At 42.1% G+C, this 20747-nt stretch overlaps 1 protein-coding gene across 2 annotated transcripts in view; it reads right to left on the bottom strand.

The window, feature by feature from the left end:
• Nucleotides 1-20747, bottom strand: part of lrmda (leucine rich melanocyte differentiation associated) — a 194316-nt gene that overhangs the window by 41290 nt on the left and 132279 nt on the right. For both annotated transcript variants that reach the window (XM_085799903.1, XM_085799904.1), the window contains exon 5: nt 18175-18301. In XM_085799903.1, the coding sequence (XP_085656029.1) occupies nt 18175-18301 (127 nt within the window). The remainder of the gene's footprint in view (nt 1-18174; nt 18302-20747) is intronic.

The raw sequence follows: 20747 nt of genomic DNA, 5'->3' as shown, positions 1-20747 counted from the left end.
AAAATAGAAAAAAAACACATTGAATTTCCTTTCGTTTTCTTTCTCCTTTTCAAATGCCATTATTTGTTGCTGTTCAGTAGAGGTTGTGTACCCACCATGTAAGGCTTGTTCACTTGTCAGTGTTTAACCTTTTCAATATGATGCCTGTGAGACCTTTGGTGGCTATAGAAAGGTTTTCTACCCTGGTTCCTCTTGCAAGGACTCGTTAAATGCATGACACCCTCGAAGCAAGAAAATGTCTTGCACATGAGACACAATTAGATAATTTTGTGGTTCTCTCTTTGTAGAAGTGTCGCTCTAACAAGGGTCTTATTTTGGTAACAAATTCATGGAAAGGCTCTTGAGTGGCCTGATATCTGTTCATTGTTAAGCTAGTGTTCCTGGATGGGGAGACCAGAGCAAGAGAGACACAGAGAGACCTCACTCTGACAGAATCTAATCAAGAGTTGTCCTAACATATTACAACTGACTTAAGCTCTATCTTTCCTCCCAGTTAAGTCTCACTCACTCAGAATCAAAATAACCAGGGAGACAGAGACAAGGAGAGAAAGCGAGACCGAGAGGGAAGATTAAGAGATGGTGAGGAAAAAAAAAACAAAAAACCAAATGTCTGAGTGAAATGGAAGACTACTTCCGGCTCCAATTTCGGCATATGCCAGGGCAAGCTGCAGAAAGATAAATGAGCTCTCCAGCACCAAGAGGAAACTGATTCTTTATCTGGCATGGCACTATTTACTGACATTAAAGAATGATAATATCAATCAGCAAGCTGTCAGCAACCCAAGTGGGCTGTGAGGAAAACAAAGGTGCCACTGTTTCTCTTTTGATACGTTTACAAGGAGATGTTGATGTACCTGCCATTCAGGTGCAAATAATGTCATCACCACACACCCAGATGAGGGCCTGCTGCTCCACCTCAGTGATGAGTAAAGCTGCCCAGGGCCCTTTCCCAAAGCTAGCGTTCATGACTAGGAAAAATAAACCTGACGGGTTAATGAGCTAGCAATCAACACAACAAGAGCAGCAGCAGAGCACCAACATGTCTGCACTCCTCGACTCCCTGTGAAATATAGCTGTGGGTAACAGATTTTTTCTATCTTTGGTGATGAGCAGGAGAAAACACATGGCAACAGCATCAGGGAAGCGTCTGTGTAATTACTTTTGGCCATCTTTCAAACCTTTCTCTCTCAGGAGAGAGATGTGTGACAACATATGACAAGAAAGCCAACAGGCTTTCCATACAGAATAATGGAATCCATCATCACTGAGGCAGACACACCTGTCTGGCTTTGAGAACAATGCCACACTGCCTATTTATTAGGTGCCAGAAAAGTTTATGTTTGTTCGGTGACAGTGACAGCAACTTGATCCTTTTCATTTTTGGAAGGGGGATCTCAAGCTTTGGGAAAAGGAGGGAGGAGGGGAAAGTCTGACTCACATATTTTCTTCTCTCGGTGGTGCACAGTGAGTTCTCTTTCTTCCTGATAGCTGTCTGCTAAGGAGTCAGAAGACAAATAACAAAGACTGTCATTCTCCAGGAGGCTTTCACTAATTCTTTTTTTTCCCCCCCACCACAAAAAAGATGCACATTATATCCTTTTGACACTTCAAGTCCAGCACCATCTCAATCTTCCCTGGATTTGCAAGATATGGAATTGCGTAGCAAAGCAGGGAAATATTTAATTATTCATGCTAGTTTGATATCTGTATCTGGCATGAACACAACTGATTAACAGTAAGAACACAGATTTCATGACTGGCAGCCTCTGCCAGAACCATTTCACGCAAAATTAGAAAGATCTGTCAATGAAATGTTGAAGAAATGCTACACTTAAAAAAAAAATTGTAATGCTGCAACAAAATCATTCCTGCATTTTTCCTCAAAACCTAAATCAACAAATAATCACCTGATTAAACAGGTGCATAAATTCAAGCAAGTAAAAATCTGATGGTTGTTTTGAATTTGTGCATACAGGTATACTTTTCTTCTAATTTTCAGACAATTGGTTGAATATAAATATTTAAAAAAGGTGATGACTTTTCAGCAAGTTTAATTCAAAGTGTCAAAATATACTTTTGAGATCAAGATACCTGGATTGAGCCGTGCAATGAGGTGTTGGTTCTATGGCTGCTCAGTGGGCTATCACTTTAGCCTGACTGTCAGCCAGCCATGTTGACGGAACAGTGCTGGTTGTCATCTTAACAGTTAATAATTAGGCTTCCTCCTGCCACAAAACAGAGTGCCACAGTGACAAAAGCCAATGGCAACCAAGGTGGCGGCTTGGCTGCCACATTATAAATAGTCTGACCGGATGATTAATGAGAGGGGCCACCGAGCTAAAGCAGCAATCTCACACACAGACAAAGGCTGCCTGCACAGCTGCCTGCACACAAAAAAAATTAAACAAAACAAAACAAGACAAGCCCTGTCCCCGGATAGAAACAAGAATTGAGGCAGAGTGGCAGGGAAAGTGGAAACATGCCAAGTAAATAAATTATTGAATTTCGACCGACAGCTTATGAAGACTTTATTTAACCTCTGAGCGCTTTTGGGGGGGGATCCTCATTAACATTTTGACACACTCAGTTGAATGGCGGGGTCAGGCAGGTTCCAAACGCAGAGGAGGTTCAGGAAGGACAGGGGAAATTCTGTCAACACGACAGGGAGCCTGAGATAATTCAATAATTTGAGAAGCTGGAATTTGCACCCGTATAAGCCAAGCCAAAATCTAATTTGTTTAGAGGAGATATTTAGTTGCAAAACAAAGGCTGGCTGAGGAAAGTTTCAATGGCACCACAGTCTAGAAACACATTCACACATGTGTTTTCCACAAGAGCCTATAAAAGCCCAAACACACTGTTCAGAATAAATGTATGTTATGTAATGGTTAACGTTTAGAGTCATTTGCCTAATGCATATTCAAATGGCTGATAATGTCGCTTCCCACAGGGTAAGCCCATCTGTTTAAATTAAGAAATGTTTTGTCTGCTTATTTTTCTTCTGCATTTCAAGGAATGTACTGTAGAGTTTTGACAGCGAATCATATTTTCCTCACCGTTTCCATCACCTACCTGACACTCCACAGTAATATGGGCTGAGCACTTCTACTGTTAATGTCACCCTTTACCATTTTCAAATTATACTCAAAGCAGACATGTCAAACCAATCAAAGCATGACAGCGAATGGCTAACAACAGCGACAGTAGTGACAAATATCTGTTTTTCTTTTGAGGGACAGTTCCACAAACAAACATGGATGCTCTATTCTGCTACCGGTCAACAATTATCTTGAATATTTGGATGTACGGTTGCTCCGAGCAGGTTTTTCCATTTGATGGGCCTTATTCTTCCCCTCCACTTTGCTGTGCTCAGCTGGCAGGGCTCTCAGTCGTCACAACATCTCCTTTTAATGCCCCTGACAGGGGGTTATTTGCTCCCATATATGTTTTCTCTCCAATTACACCATGGCAGGCTGGAGGCTGCCAAGCCACGCTGCTGAGATGCTGATGGTCACCTCTTTGACTAGTCCTTCCTGCCTCCTGCACTATATTTTTCATCTTTTTAGATTCTATTAGAGAGGAGGACTCTCTCATTTGTCTGTCCTTGGTCCAAAGTGTTGTTTAACACCTGACAAGCATCAGCACCACAATGCCAACTCCTATTTGGTGAGAAAGGTAATATTGGACATCTCAATTTTTCCTTCAAGCTGTATATCTGGTAAGAATACGGTATGAACATTTTTAAAATACCAGTATAGAAATATTCTAAAGAAAAAAAAAATTCAGTGCATTCAGTGTGTGTGTAATATTGAAAAAAGGGAATTGTGTGAACAAATAATTGTCCACACACACCGACAAAGCAGCTTGCACCATGCAGCGAGAGCAGTCATGGGGATTTGAATTACCACACACACTTTCTTAATTATCTCAAAACTTGAATATTTAATGCAAAGCACAATGTTAATCTCCACCAAAACACATTAATTAGAATAATTTGCTTGATTCTTTGTGGCTGTTTACAGCAATCAGGCTGATCAAAGACCAAGTAAAGTGATACCAAGGGACTGATATCTCAAATATACAAGATGCAAACCCTCTGAATCAATAGAGCAAAACAGACAGCATTTGTGAGTATAGCTTTAAGCTAAGTGGGATGCCAAATGCAAAAGCTGCCATTGATACCACAATGAAAAATGCATGATTTCAGAGAGAGCACTCTTTTATCTACAAGGCAAGATCAATAGTGGGAAGGGGTTATGGAATCAAAGTTGTTTTGCTGGTGCAGTAGTTAACTGACACTCTTAAAAACATCTGAACACAATTTGAGAGAACAAAGCGTGCTAAAAGACAATTGGGGGAGAGTGAGGTGAACTTCTGTGGGTTGATAAACTTTCTTTTCACATTCAGGAAGGCAATATCAAACACTGAGTGTACAGGGCAACATAAGTCAGATTCATTTACCACTGACAAGCTCTAAGCAGGATCACTGATGCCTTTCTTTGTTTCTGGGCTCCAACAACAGTAAAATAAAAATCACAATAGTTACAACAACAAATTCTAAATCAGCAGGACGCCACGTTTGTTTTATCTTCTGAAACAATGACCCTCTAATCATCCATCTACTCACCCACAGAGTTACAGACTTTATTAGTACTGACAAAGAAATGGACCACAATTCAATATAGCACAAAGGTTGCAAGTGCAGCTTTTGCCCCAATTAAGGTAAATATGGATTTTTTAAAAATATATAAAGCACAAATGGATTCGCAGTACATTACTCCCAAATTAATCTTGGCTGTACTCTTCTAAAATAAATCCTCTGGCCCACCCTCACACAATATCTGAACATTGATTTCAACATGATGCTGACAGTGCTAATTATTCTGTAACTCAAGCCTTGCCTCTGTCCTGACCTTCGCCCTGTGAGTGGCCAGAAGAAGAGCCAGCAGCTTTCAGCAGAGGCTTGGGCCTGTCTGGCCTGAGAATGTGACAGGAGATAGACACAGAAGAGAAAGGTGGAGGGAGAGAGAGAGAGGAAAAAAGGACACGTCACAGAGGAGAAATAGAGACACAAAAGAGCGAGACGGAGGAGAGAAAAGGAGACACAAAGAGGAGGGAAGATGGAAACATGAGAGAGAGCGAGAGAGAGCGAGAGAGAGAGAGAGAGAGGCAATGAAAGTGAGTGAGGATGAGTGACAGACAGAGGATTCATCACAGGCAAAGAGTGAAGGCTCAGGCCACAGAGGGACCTGGTGAGAAAGCTAACAGATAGCAATCTGAGTTTTCACTCTGCGCCACGGCTAACAGCTAGCAGCTACCCTGTCACCGCTGCCTAAACAAGCCCAGTGTTTTCATCTCCATATACACAACGCGGCACTCTGTCTTTTCTTCTGATGGAGATAAGATGTATAAATTATGAGCAGCTGACAAAGTCTACTCCAGCGCCCCCGGCGTCTCATCAATCACTAGCCTGTGTGTCAGCAGGTAACTGACGTGGCCCCCGGAGGCACAGCCCCCTCTTTAGGTGTGTGAGTGTTTTTTTTTGTGTGTGTGTGCAAAAAGTGTGTGTTTGCTACTGTGCAATTGGGCTTTTGTACATGTCTGAGCACTGTCTGTGTGTGTGCATGTGTGTAATATGCTTTGTGAGAGGGTCGTGTGAACAGCTGATTCAGTCTTAACTCCATGACGTTAGAGACAAAAATTAATACATGCAACTTACACACACACCAACACACACATACAAAACAATCCCTGAGCGTATGTGAGAAGTCAAAGCTGTACCTTTGGCTTGTCTGAGGTTCTGACACTACAGAGAAACCTAAATGCTAGAAACACTGAGATGCTAAGATACTGAAATAAGCTACAAAATAAGTGAAACCAGGAATGAAATTGCTGGGTGGAGTCCTGGATGCCATAGAAGGCCAGTGGTAGACCACCCAGTGTGATTATTGGTATTAACTATTTTCCATGAACCTTCCCTGTCCACAAACAAACACAGTCTGAGCTTTTGGTTGCGAGTTTGGAAATGATAGATAAAAACATACTTAGATTTAAAAGTCCACTTTCAGGACATTCAATTGACTGATAGTATAAATGGGAACACTTGAGTGTTTAACACATCATTGCTAAAGTAAGCAACATAATTACAATGTGTGTCAGCAAAACAGCATAATTACATGCTACAAATTTTCAGTGTCTGATTTCACATCGTTCCCAGTTACAGGGCAGTTATAGTCTTTTCACCACTCATGTTAACCAGAATTAAGGTCTAATTTCATTGCAATAATTACAAGCTGTGGTGTCCAAATGGAGCAGATTACATGAGTAATACACGGTGTCAATGAACATGATAGCAAATAAGACAAGTATTTAAGACAGATTTTGTACTGCAATTAGCTTTTACTGTGGTTTGAAATTTTTTGGTTAATGCTGAATTTCCAAAAAATACTTCGAAATAACTGCATCCAATGAAACATTAATTTCTCTTGGAGTGAATGGGTTTGTAACCTCCGAGCACATCACTTGTACACAAACACAAAATTACACAATGTTTGTGTACACGGCCCAAAGCAGGTATAGCGTTTGCTCACGCACACCGTTATCGATCCGCTGTCTTGAAGTGAAGTTCAAGAAGGAGAGAGTGGAGCAGAAAATTTTGACGCCCCGTGGGGACAGGAGAAACAGCTCATCTCGGCACCAAAGAGAAGGAGGGCTGTCATGTTCTGTGTGATGAGCTGAAAGACTAGAGGCGGCCTGGAGCAGCGGGGTATTTCTTCCCCCCATAAACAAACCTCCAAAAACAAACAGTTCCACCCCACAGAGAAGGAGATGGGACAGTGAGACAAGAGGGAAGGGCAGACAGGTGTCAGGAAAGAATGACATGTGTGACAGAGGGCACTGAGAGAGGAGCTGGAGGAGATGAGAGGAAAAGCTGAAGACAAGGGTGTTTTCATGAAAGGAGCATCAGACTTGCTGTCTCCCTCCTTCTGGCCTGCTGGTTTGGTTTGGAGTTTAGGCTAGCCTAGGACTTCATATTTTGAACACCCTGATATCTCATGAATTATGTACCGTACACCATTAGCATTAATCAGAGTCATGGCGGTATCAATGATACTATTGTTTCGAGGGGGGTCAAGTCCTGAGACACATTATCTTCCAAAACCCTTCTTGAGGGAAAGAAAGAAGATGTCTGGAATTCAGCTGACAAAAGCACTCAGTCGTCCTGAAATCTGATGAGTCTGACAGGATGTGAGCCCATCTGATCCACTGCCGCCTCAATATTCCCTTACAGAGGGGGGAGTAGGACGGACAGGCTGCTCCTCACCACGCTTTTAGCACAGGTGTGATGAAAGTCGGAGCCGCTGCAGCTCGGCCCACCTCTCGGATTACCCCGAACACGTCTGGTGACGGACGTTGCCAGTTGGCAGGTAAAACGCTGGGAAGTGATGCCCGTTGTGCCTTATCCATCTGCCTGCTGCATGGAAACGGCGTATCAGGTGATCCCGGGGGATACCTATTATCATATCATATTAAATGTCTGGGTTATGGGTTACAGTTATAGGTCTTAACAAGATAAAAGATAGATCGTACAGAGTGGGACAAAATGACTTGGTGCTTACAAGGTCAATGCTGTCAGTTTGACTGTGGACATTGCCAGCACCTCTGGGAGCGGTTTATCTCCGTGAGGTAAAGTAGAGCAAGGCGGATATAATAAAGAGAAACACAGATCCATTGTCTGTCAGAACAGCATTTTTTTTTGCCGCCGACCACCACAACACAGTACTTCCTGTATTAGCTTGATCAGACTTGATGAAATGACAAAGCTTTGCTCCACACTGCCTGCAGAAGTTATCCTTGAAGTAAAATATTGGTTACTAATCATGACTTACAGTACATCTCCCAGGATATCTTATTACAGACCTTTACAGCTCACTGGCTCTGATTCAATTTCTTAAGTATGGTACAGTGCGTAGAAGTCAGACCTATTCTAGGAAGAGACATTATGAATCTGTCAGCTCAACACCAACTGCAAATAGAAACCGAATGAAACCCTCAGAGGCTGTGACACCTTTGATAACAATTGAAAGACGCAAATAATGTGACAGTGAAAAAAGAAAGGTCAGGTTAATAAAAAATAAAATTAAGATCTTGATTTTTTTTTTTCGTAGCATGTAAAGGTTTCAGATATTGTACTTTAATCACATATTTCAGAAGATGGAAACTCACACTGATCACAACAACTAAACCCAGTGAAGATGATACATTTCTTTGGTGCCATGGAAACATTATGGCATTTAGGATCTTCACCCACTTCACTGCCCATTTGCAACATGTAGCCCAGTGCCAACGCTTCACAACCCTCTCCAACATGAATGTCACAAGAATGTCGCCTGAGTGTCACTTGACCCCTCTGCCCCCGAAATGACCTTTGGTGCACCCTGCGTAGCCCTCACTCTCTCACATATTCCCACTGCTAAACAACAATGTCCCCCTCTTCTCCTCTGTCAACTTATTTTCCTCTTTAGCGCTGTCCAAATCTCCCATTGCTCTGTTCATCACCCTGCTTCTCCCATCCTTTTTTTCCACCTCTATTCAAAACTTGAGGAGGGCGAAAAGAAAGAAGAGAAAACCGCCTCTCCAGAAATAAAGTAGAAAACACACAGGGATGAGTAGCTATTCAGACTGCGATTGTTGGGGAAAGGGAGCTGCTTTGTTTCTGAAACGCAGAGTGGGAAAGACTGTGTGGATATCGGAAACGTGTATGGTCTAAGTGTAAAGGAAGAGCTAAACATTCTCTACAACCTTTCAAAAAGCAAAGACAGAGGCAGCACACAACAAAGAATGAGGGTGAATTCCCATGACTGACACCGCTATGCAAACTTTTGACCAACTTAACGCTTAGTAAAACAAATACCCCCACACTATCAAACATCCCGGAGCAATTCATCTCGTAACATTAAGTGCCTTCCTTAGGCTAAATGTGCGAGGTGCTGACATTATTGAAACTGTATGTTCCCTCTCTGTCACTCAGATGTGCTGCTCCTGACAGGCTAAGCCCTTAATGCAACAGATTTGACTGGTTAATCCTGTGAAAAACCATCTTTTTTGTCTCTCAGGTGGAAAGGTCGCACAGCGAGGCCTGGCTCCCTTCAACCTGCAGTATTCCTCTCGTCTTAGCCTCCAACCTAAACATGCTCTCGCCCTCATCATTGGCCTCTCTCACCCCTCCTCAGCCGTCTCCCCAGCCGCATGCATAAGCTACAAAGCTGGAGGTGTCAAGACTACCTGTCTCAACAGCACCCCCCTCGCCTGACCTGCGGATAGCCCTCAGGGACATTAATTATAGAGTAGTCTGACTTGTTGAGAGGAAAGAGACAGACAGACAGACGGAGACAGCGAGAGAGAGAGAGAGAGAGAGAGAGCGAGTAAGAGACAGAGCAGACAGAAAAAAGATAAATGCAGAGATGTTGTTACAGAAGCTGTCACCTCCTAATCATGTCATCCTGCTGTACAGAGGTGATGCTGAGGCTTTACTCGATCAGGTTTCCCATTCATCACCAGAGCTGGTTGGTGGTGCAGGTGGAGGTGTTGGGAGGATGGGGGGGTTAGGGTAGGGTAGGGTAGGTTTGCTAACTATCGGTTTCCCACAGAGTTCAAATTTTAAACTTGTTATGTCCGCACCTGGCTGTGTCTCCTGCTAAACGAGCACAGAAGACGTCATTAAGGTTTTAGAGAAAACATTACAGCGTTTTTACGTAAGTGTTCTGTTCTAATTGTGGAGCTCAGACTGTCTCTGCCATTAAAAATGTTAAAATATCCACCAGCTATTCATTTCAGATGACAATATAAAATCAATATGTACATGCAATGGATCTCTCTGTTTACACGACACAGAGATAAAAATATTGCACTGCTGGTGTTTCTGTTCAAGAACCACTTAAAAAGGAACATGCAACATAAAACTGCTGCATCCCTCTCTGAGCGTTCAATACTGTGCTGGCGTGCAAAAACATGGATCTATGATAATATGACATCTCTGTATGTGTTTTAAAGATATTGTGTGGACAGTCATGTCTACTCTGCGAGTGTGGATAGACACCGCACCGCCAACATGTGATCAGAGCAATCTGTCCAAACAAATGGAAGCCTCTCTTGCGCGTTACAGTGTTAGATTAGACGACTCGGTCATTTGATTCCCTACTGTCTCGACAGCTCCTGTTTCTAATGGACCGAACGGGATTTCACAAAACGCAAAATAGGGAGAGGTCAACTTGTTTGAAGGTTACCCCTGTCGGGGGAATCAAAATAAATAACATTCAGGTGCGCTATTCGCTGTCAGGCGAGTGTCTTAATGATGCCAAGTTAACACATACTAAATAACAGTGTCTCCCTACGCACTGACAGCCTCAGAAATAATTGACCAGCGTGCTCCAAACTGAGACGCAGTAGGTAGAGAATTCAATCCTGCAGCTGACAGAACCCATTGAGCATGTCACTAGATTTTGCATTATACACAAAGCAATGTCAGGTCAGGGATGCGGCCTCCTGCTAGTTATTTGCGATTGCATCTCTGAGGGTAAATTACCTGGCTCTCCATAATATGGTCTAGTTAACTAATTTCTTGACAGCACACTGTCTCATAAGGAAACTCACAGATTTACTGCCTGTCAAAAACATGATGGACTGCTTTTTTTTCCTCTTTTCTTTTCTCCAAATGCTTGGCAGCCTCTCAACTAAGAGCTCATATTCAATATCCTCTCTCGGCGTGCCGAGGACATCTCTAATTCCAGACAAAGACATACTGCTGAAAATGAACAAAAAAGAAACATAACCTTATTATGTTTGAAGGCTACCAGCAGTGTGTCATTTCATCCACAAGTTCCCATGCAAAAAAATGTACCGCTAGGGGGGTTGTACAGCGATGTAACATGGTTCTAAAGCTCTTAGTGAGGAAACACTGAAATCCATTATCCGACCGACCTCTGCACATTGACAAGTGTGCGCGCACACACGCGCACACACATACACACAAGTACAGTATATGGTGTCCTGTCATTTTGTTGTTATACATGTGTAAATCATTCACTTTCTGTCAGAAAAGAGGCTTTGACAACAAAACCTCACCTCAGAAACGGGGTCACGGAGAAACTGAATCCCACCGCAGACAAAGCATAGTTTTACCTGTGAGAGCACGGCCTGCCACTGATAGCAACAAAGATGACAATGGCTCACAGTGATGGTGTGAAGACTGCCTTTAAGCTATGCCGCGCAGGGGGAACAATACAGACTGGTAGAATACCCCCCCCTCACACCACACTGGAGCTCAACAGTGTCTGTTTGAAAGTTCACAAAGCAGCACCAAGGTCTGCCTAGCCTTTCTTTTCTCTCTGTCTCTTTTTGTGTGTGCTCCATTCAGCTGGACGGTGTGGCCTATCATCGTCTCGACAATGACAGTAGGTGGAAACGCTAGCTTTCATTACACAAAGTATAAATAGTGTAATCTATCAGCCCTGCCAATCAGGATGATTGATTATGGGCTGTCAGGGGGGGAGAGTGACACATTAGAAAAGTTTGGTTAACAATGCCTGTAGCTGGTGCGGGGCTGCTGCCACCCAGCCCAGTGATTAATGTGTTGTCAGCCTGTAATCCCACACCCACGCTTAATGAGGCAAGAATTTATCATCTCGGCAGAGTGGCAGATGTCAGGGAGAAAGGAATCCAAGTGGCTGGAAACAATATACTTTTTCTAGCCTGCGCTTGACATGTCTGACAAGCTCTAAAAACCACAAATAAGGCCTGCGTAAGCACAAACTTCAGTGGAGGGACTTTCAGTTCTGGCTCTGTCCTCTGTTGCATGCTCTGAAAGTCGCTGGTGCTGACAGAAGACTCCATCTCCAGTAACAGCGTACTGAAGAACAGACACAACTGGTATAATGGATTAAAGCTCAAATGATCCAGCACACTGTGGGAGGGAGAAGACGTTATGCCACCATGTTTGTGCATATTAAAGGAGAAGAAAAACATTTAAAATTTCAGACGAAGGAACCAAAGCTTTCCACTCGGTGCCTATGATGAATCATAAACAAATGTCAAACTTTTGTATAGTCTCTATCCATCTCATCTGACACACATTTGAATCTTGAAGTTAATGAGTGGTCTTAACACTCATTAACTTTTTTTTAATAACACATCAACATCTGCATGTCATAAACAACAACAACTTTACTTGAATTATTTGATAAACATCTGAATGTGAATTAAAGCAAAGCAGCCCAGAGTGGGTGCACATGACAGTCAACTTCAAAGCAAACTATAAATGCGAGTGCTGAAATGGTGATTAATGTGTACTGTCAACATCAACTAAAAGAGACAGGCCAAGAAATGACTGATCTCTTTGAGCGATTTAAAGTTTGGCACAATTCTGTGGAAACACCCGGTGGGGTAGGACGCAGAAGAAAAGAGAGAGGGATTTTTTTGTTTGTTTTCAGAGCACAGAAAACACTAAGCCAGCTGTCTCTCATTAGGCTAGCAGCATCTTCCTGTCACCAAAGAGACCAACAGGGAGGATTAGCTCTGATTGGACTGATAGACCAACGCACTGGGACTCTGCACTATGTAATAGCTAAAAGCATCATTTGATAAGAAGTGTAATTGAAGGGATGCCTTAGTGGCTATAACATTGTTTCTACAGTACATGCACAGGGATTGTGGAGTTGTGTAACTCCTCAGCATGCAGTGAAAGAAGGCTCAGTTTCACAGAGGAGCATAGGCAGAGTTTACTTTACATATGTCTACAAAAATGATAAGTGTTCAATGAAATGGAAGGAAGGACGTGTGTTATTTCCCTGTAGTTTTCTGTGTTTCAATGGAACAGAGCTGCAAAATTGCTATAAAATCTTGACCCTTCCCTAAGGCATATAAAGAATCTAGTTGGAACAGCATATGTAAGAAGCAAAGGCTTTGTAGCTTGCCAATCCCAGTATTATTACACTAATAAAAACTTAACAAAGACTTATATTTTAAAGATGAAAAAAAGTGAAAAGTTACGTGAATGATCGCATGATTTGTCAAACTTTATGAAAACTTTATATCACAATGGGACAGGGAGACATCTCATTATTGCTGGCCAGCCTTGGCCTGTTTTCTGACAGGCCTCAAACTGCACTGCTAAACACAAGAGACGTCGAGACAACAAATGCTTTACCGCAGAGGCGCTCCTTCTCTGTACTGGATGCCAGGAGAAGGAGAGGAAAATCAGTTAATGCAGCACGGCCACTTCAGCGTCTCATAAAAGCCCTTACAAAAACACATGTTTGTTTTTTATGCTCTGCGTTTGGCCAAAAACGAATAATACATCTATCATTTTCACTTGCGAGAGTGACGTGACACTGAGGTCACGCACCCCATGTCTCCAGGCTTTGAAAGAGGCAATAAATCAATCTTGGCACTATTACTTACAATTAATTGTGCTTTAAAGTTTTACAGTGTGTTTATGATATGCAGGGCCTGGATGATTTATGTGGACAGTGTGAGTCACTCCCTCTAATTGGTGTTGTTTTCCTGGCTTATAACCCCTGTGTGACCTCTCGGTTTAGGCTGCCAGAGCACTCAGAACTGGGCCTGTCGCACTGGTCCAAACACTGGACTGGCTCATACTTCAGCAGTCATTTACAGAGAAACACACACATGGAGGCGTACACCACTCACAGACACTGACACACAAATACACATACCTGAGAGAATGAACATGTGGCTCCCTGGAAATATCAGTGTATTTCGTCTCTCACACAAACTAAACACGTCTGAACAATTATAAACAGCTGTTTTAACATTTAGGATATGTTGTCGTGAAAAGACAGAGAACAGCGGTGTCTCAAGTGATGCAATTAACAGATAACAAGACGTTATGCAATACGGTGGAAAGAACATAATTTGAAAGCAATCACAACCCAATCTGTCAGTGGAGTGTATTTGTCTGAACATAAAGCAGGCAGGCGCTCGGTGTGCTTACATTTTGCCCACAACTCCTCCTCTATCCACAGCTCTGTCCTCAGTCGACCTACTGTATACATATTGATTCAGGCAAGTGCCGCGAAAGAAAAGGTGACAAATCAGGCCTCTGTATGTATAATAGCTGGTGCAAATACAGAATCTAGCAGAGACGGAAAGAGTAGTAATAAACTTGCTACCACAGCAATCTGTTGGGTTATATTTCCTTCCCCTGTTGAGAACCATATTCTTTGAGTTTTCTCTGAGGACACATTTGTTCTGTAAAATGATTCAGCTAACCCACTGAAGGCACATTCACAAAGCGCTATATTGCATGCTGTTTGTTATGTTTGAGAGCTTCGGGGAACTCATAACTCTCAAGCACAGAGATGAACGTGGCAACATACTTTACAGGGCACATTTGAGACTTGAAAAGGAAGCAAAACAACCAACCTATAGCAGAATACCTCCTCTTTTTCCAGAGTTTCATTGCAAAGAAAGAAGAAGAAAAAAAGAAAAGCCACAATCATGCATCACATAATGCACAATCATGGGTCTAAAACCATGCAGTCTATCTTAGATTTGGACTGCTCCCTTCAGTGCAAACTTAAAATGAACCGCTGTCTGCTGCAGAGTAAAACAGGTTAGTGTCTGGAGAAGAAAAAACAGAACTGAAAAGATCCACTTGAGGACTTTCCTGGCTCTGTCACTGTCAATTCCCTTGAAGAACCGTTACCCTGTGTGCAGAAACTCATGGGACCCGGGAGTTGGCTCAAGCCACCCTGCAATGCAGTCTGCTTTACATTATACGCAGAAGGATGTGGGGAAAAAAAACTTGTGTTCATGCTAGAAAATCAAGTCAAATACTTCGTCCAGGCAAAATCTAAGTGACATCCGAGGAACATTTATACCCGCTGACGTAGCTACCAAGCTGTGCTTAGTGAGGGAGACCATAGACTTACTTCATTCACTGTGAAACACTCTTAAACATGTGGCAAGGAGTAAATGTTATTCTACTAGTTAAATTTGCTACGCACTTTTTTTAGCGGTGCTTGGGATCTGAAAACAGAATGTGCTGTCACAGTGTTTTGATAGACATGGCCAGTTTAACCCAAGGGTTCGACAGCATAATATGGGCTTCGTGGCGCGATGGAGGGAGCAGGAGGAGCCGAGCCAAAAGGTACCACATGTATTTTCCGAAAGCAGCCCAACACAGTCCAAATGGCTCTACGTGGTTTAACGCCATTTCATTCCATGACCTCTAAGTCCTCAAAGAGAATTATCACATTATAGCATTCCAACACGCCCAATTTCCCAAAATACAGCTCAAGGCTTTTCCACTCTGACTCTGCTTAGTGTTGTGGTTTTGGGAAAACACTTCAATCGTACCCTCTGTGTTTTTTGTTTACTTCAGGTATTTATAAATTTATTTTTTTCCCTCTCGCTTTCTTGTCTTTGTCATTTTGCCTCTGTTTCTGTCCAACTACTTGTCCTTTCCACTCAGAAATGCAATATAACAAAAACCCAAAAGAGAAAATTACCCCCCCCCCACCCACCCAACCCGACACACACAGCTTCAAGCAAATAACAAAACATATGGACGAGTCAGAGACAGCTCATCGTCGCCCACTTAGTGTCACTCCCACTAACAATTAAAGAGGCGACAAAACTATCCTGAGTATATGAACATGATTATGTATTTGAGTACAGTTCTTTGTCTTTGGAGTGAAGTTTTGACAATATACATTTTTATGAAGGCTATAACTTTTTTTTGTTAATTTTGCACTCGCAGACCTCACTACAGAGGGTTTTGTGTGTATGTGTGTGTGCTTGCGCCCTTCCCTGCAAACAACCAGCCGTTGACTGTCTGGTTGTGATTTAGGGAACATGGAAAACATTGGGAATGTATGAAAAGTTATTGTGTTCAGATTGTGCTAAAGACCATAACTGCTTTATCAGAACCATGTGGCGTCGCTCAGTGCCATGCCATAATGGCATGATTGAAAAGGAGTTTAAACTGTGGTCACAATCCACTCCGATATGACTCAAGAGGGGTCTCCAAAGTTCAGCACTGTCTCTTTCATAGTGCACCCATTAACTATTCCAATACATACATCATGCAGCGGGAATGATCTGATAGAGGGGCTTTTTCCTCAGATTTATGCTGTCATGAGTGGGCATGTATCGCTGTATCCCTGCTGCTGCTGTATCCCTGCCGCTGTTACTATGGTTTCAATTTATCTACTGTAAACAGTAGGAAGGGGATTTGTCATTTAAGGTCTTAAAAGGAAAAAGAAGTTTAGGCAGAGAGAGAGAGAGAGAAAAAAACTTTCGCTGATACACCCAAAGTCAAATAATTTCCAAAGTAAATCTTTTAAATCACGTCTGTGGTCCTGTATTCCCCACACCCCCAAATACGTGCACTAATTGAGACTCAAATGGTAGCATAAGCGACAGCGAGACAGCTAATTACCATCCTTTGTAATGAAGCAAATGGCAGACACTGTACCATGAGCCACTGTTATGAGCAACACCCTGCTGTACCAGACATAATAGCAAACACAAATATCTAATTATGCCATCATCTCTCCTCGCGTTCCTGTTCTGTCGCAGACGTTTCGCTAATTGGTGGCCCGCACTATTGGTCAGCTTACAATCACTCTGATGATGTGGACAATTAGAGCCGGGAGGTACTCATGGCTCATCAAGTCTGTGATAGTTGACACATCACGTCTCATCTAACTCAAAACAAATGTTACGGAAATGCTGCTGTGCTGTGACATCACATGGCCCTGACGCGAGATACGTCCGGGCAAAAAAAAAAAAAAATCCCCTTCACTGTGTCGACTCACTCAAACACGGCTAATAAGGAACCGTGCGAAGGACAGCACAAGTATGTTCGAGTGCACACAAAATACAGTGCGTTGGGAGGTTGGTTTTCATCAAAGCTGTAACCTTTTACTTTGCATAGGGAATAAATAATCATATACAGCAGGTTCAAAGACAGTGAGACACAAAAAACACACACATCATGTCAGCTAGAATCAGTGATTATCTCTCCTTTCATCTAAGGCTGTGGCGACACAGGCAAACATTTCTTTTTCACTGACAAGCTATGTAAATAAAATCTTATAAAGTGACTTTACCCTGCCAAAAAGCATTGTAGAGGTCCTTAGTCTCTTTTTATATAAAGTGGATGAACAGTGTTTTCATTCCACTTTTCTCCATCTACCAAACATGCCAGGCTGAGGTTAAATTATTTCAATGTTTTGCTTTTCTCGCTTGCCACTTGCATGAAGAATCAAGAACAAAGCATAGCATGAACTGACACTAAAAGAGTACACTATCTTAGCTGATTGTCTCAAACAATAAATATTTTGTTTTGCGTGTGCACTTTTAAACCCGACATCGACTCACATGCTTCTGATTTGTCACTGGATGCCTTCGTTCTTGCTACTCTGGATCCATTTTTACCTCCGTGGCTCACTGTCAGAGCCCCAGAGACCTTGAAATGAAAAAGCTTAGCTAATCCAAATGGTAAATATTTCATGACTTTACAATTACATGAAATCAAACCTAGGTTAAAGCTGTTCATTTATATTGCATTATCAAAGCGGTATTAAAAAAAAATGGGGGGGAAAGGGGTGAAGTGGGTATATCTATGAACCTTCCGAACTCTAATTAGTCCGTGTGACCCAAAACAAAAGAGGGAGGAATAAGTGCATGGGCTCTGGATAATTAAGCGATTGTGAGCGGCATGTACGTGAGCTGTCACTCCAATCGCCAGCCATGTCACACTTGGCAACACAACCGCGACCGGACAGCCGCCCGTCGTCTTTGATCTGGGCTCATGCATACGGAATCAGGTCAGGCCGTGGTCACACACATTTACACACACACACACACTCACATGCAACCCACACGTACATGCTAGTAAGTGATAGTAAAGAGACGCTGTTCAAAGGGCCACTGTAGCAGGACCTCTGTAAAGAGAGACTGACAGTGAAGCATGGGCAGGAAGAAAGGAAGGATAAAGCAAAAGGAGAGAGAAGGGAAGAAAGGGATGAATGTGACAAATCCACTCCAGACTTTCAGAGGAACTACAACTTAAAACAGTGCCCTAGAAAAAATAAAATATAATTAAATAAGAAAAGTAAATAAAAATAAAACACAAGCGTAACTTACAGCATCTGACTTGGGTTTGACCACTTTCATGAATGCTCCTCTTGCCTGTGCCTCCATTATTTCCTTTTTGGTAACTTTCCTGGTGTCCAGGAACTTCAGATGGGGCAGCTTGTGCAGAACAAAGTACCTAGAAGAAAACAACAGTTGAGCTTGAACAGTACCACACTGCAGCCTTAAAAGGTCCAGTTTTAGGCCGGTTTCTTGACAAAGAGACAAACAGAGAATCTGAGGAAATATGTAAACTGTGACACACTAATCAAACTGACACCGATTCTAATATGTAAATGCACGCATCAACAAAACTTGAAAAGAAGCTGTGTTTAGAGAGATTTAATGGTGATGCAGATTTAATGGTGATATTTTCTTGTATGTAATAACTTCAAAGCTGATAAGAATAAGTACGACATATAAATAGCACGAAAGGAGATACAACCCGTCTGCCAGAGCTGTCATTCTGGCAGCATCACAGATATCTCTCTAAGCTTTCAGACACACTCTGTCTTTCATTGGGAGGGAGAGAAATGTCACAAGATAATGGTTGGAATACACAGATGACAACAGATCCTTTCACAGGCAGGCAGGGATAGAGGAACCAGTATGTCAGGGCTGAGCTGGTAGCCAAAAAGGACATGCATGCAGCACCTAAGTGGAGGGTGAGAAAGGACGGGGGATATGGGCACAGACAAGACCTGTGCGCAAAGAGCCGTGACAAATTGATGATGGCGATGGCGATGAGGGAAGATGGCAAAGCCTGTGTCAAGTTTTCAACACCTGAGGATTATAAGGAGGGGATGCAGGGATCACAGTTAGACTGACATGGAACAGGAAATGTCTCTCTGGAAAATTAAGGGAGAAAAACGTCTGACATAATTTTTTTTTAAAAAGTATGATGAGTGTTTAGTAAAATAAATGATTAAAACACTGAATATATGAAATGGGCCTAAATTACTTCTTATAGGAAAATTGTTGTACAGTAAAATGACTCGCAGGCCCAAATAAGAGCCCCTTTTCCAACAAGAGCACCAGCACTCAAATACAAGAGGCACCGTCCCCATCCTGTTTCTGCCTCCTTGTAAAAGGACTTTGTTCAGGGCATTTCCATGATGAAATGTGAAGATGCCCTTGGGAGACATGTAGAGAGGTTATTCTCCATAGGTAACCTACCATCACAGGGTCAGAGCAGATGACAAGGCTCTGTCAGCCAGTAGGGATATTAATGATTCAACCCAACCACAGAGGGAGGATAAGAGAGCACAGGGGGGTAGGGGGTAGGGGGTAAGGGGGGTGGTAGGAGAGATGACTGGGGAAATGAAAGACTCATAGCTTTTTTTTTTTCTTTTTTAGCAATATCATCATCATCAATATCATTTTTTTTGCCCTTGGAAGTGGTTGTGGCAAAGTACAACTTTAATAAAAAAAAATCAAAATCTAAAATCTAGAACAATTAATTACTAAATAGAAAAGAAAAAAGAACTGGCACAGTGCTTTTTATGTTCCTATAGTTGTTATTGATTTTTTGGTATTAATTACAAAGAAAGTAGAGACAAAGTAGTTAATATATAAGGGTTTATTATGATAACTGGCTTTAAAGCTACTGTTTTAATGATTAAAACTGACAGAAATCAATTAAACCTATTAATTATTCATTTATTTGTTGGCAAGTTTTTTCATAAAATCTTTGGACTTGTCCTATTGCCTGTAAATTCAGACTACACAGAGATCACACTGGTAAAAGAAGGCTACACTATAGTACGTTTTTTAGAGTTTATTAATTGAATAATTTCCTTTTTGTTTTCATTATTACTAAACTAAACTAAACTAAACTTCTCCAGACATTAAAGCTACATCTGATTCTTTCTAAGATGATATTAACAACTATGGGACCTATGTTACCAAACAATTATTATTATACTGTACCTAGTGTAACAGTTATGGAAGACAACACAATATAAACATAAATCAATTTTATATTCATAGATATTGAGGGTGATTATTGTGCAGCTGCATTTATGGCATTTAGAATAAAGGCTGAGTGAACAAGAAGTGCAGCTGATGGAAGAGGAACCAGAGGCACAAGATCTGCCACAAAAAGGAGATCGGACACGCTGATAACTTCCATCACGATAAGAAGTTAAAATGTCACAAGAAAATATGCCAATCTCCCTTCGTCACAGAATCAGAGAGAAAGAACAGAGTTTGGATGACACAACGTCCTATAAGCACAATACAGTGCCTACTGTGAATATATAACATCACAGCTTCAAACTCTTGTGTTATTGTAGTACCACAAATGGCCACTGAGCGTATGCACGGTCGGCTCAGAACAGGACAACATTTAACCTCCCTGCAGACTACACAGTACTGTGTGAATAAATACTATGTTTCTATGTCATTGCACTAATTGGGGCACCGATGCAACGCACCAGGGTATTTCACTTGAGAGACCAAGAGCTCCTGAGGCACTGGGCTGGGTATTTATTGCCCAAGGCCAGTGCTGTCACGACCTGCATACAGCCTAACCTTGTCAGACATGAAATCTGCATCACGCTCAAATTGATGTTTTACTATGTGAC

Source organism: Trachurus japonicus, chromosome 15, assembly GCF_045865225.1.
Source record: "Trachurus japonicus isolate A0001 chromosome 15, Traja_1.0".
NCBI classification, from domain to species: domain Eukaryota; kingdom Metazoa; phylum Chordata; class Actinopteri; order Carangiformes; family Carangidae; genus Trachurus; species Trachurus japonicus.
This window is presented reverse-complemented; position numbering and strand designations above follow the sequence as displayed.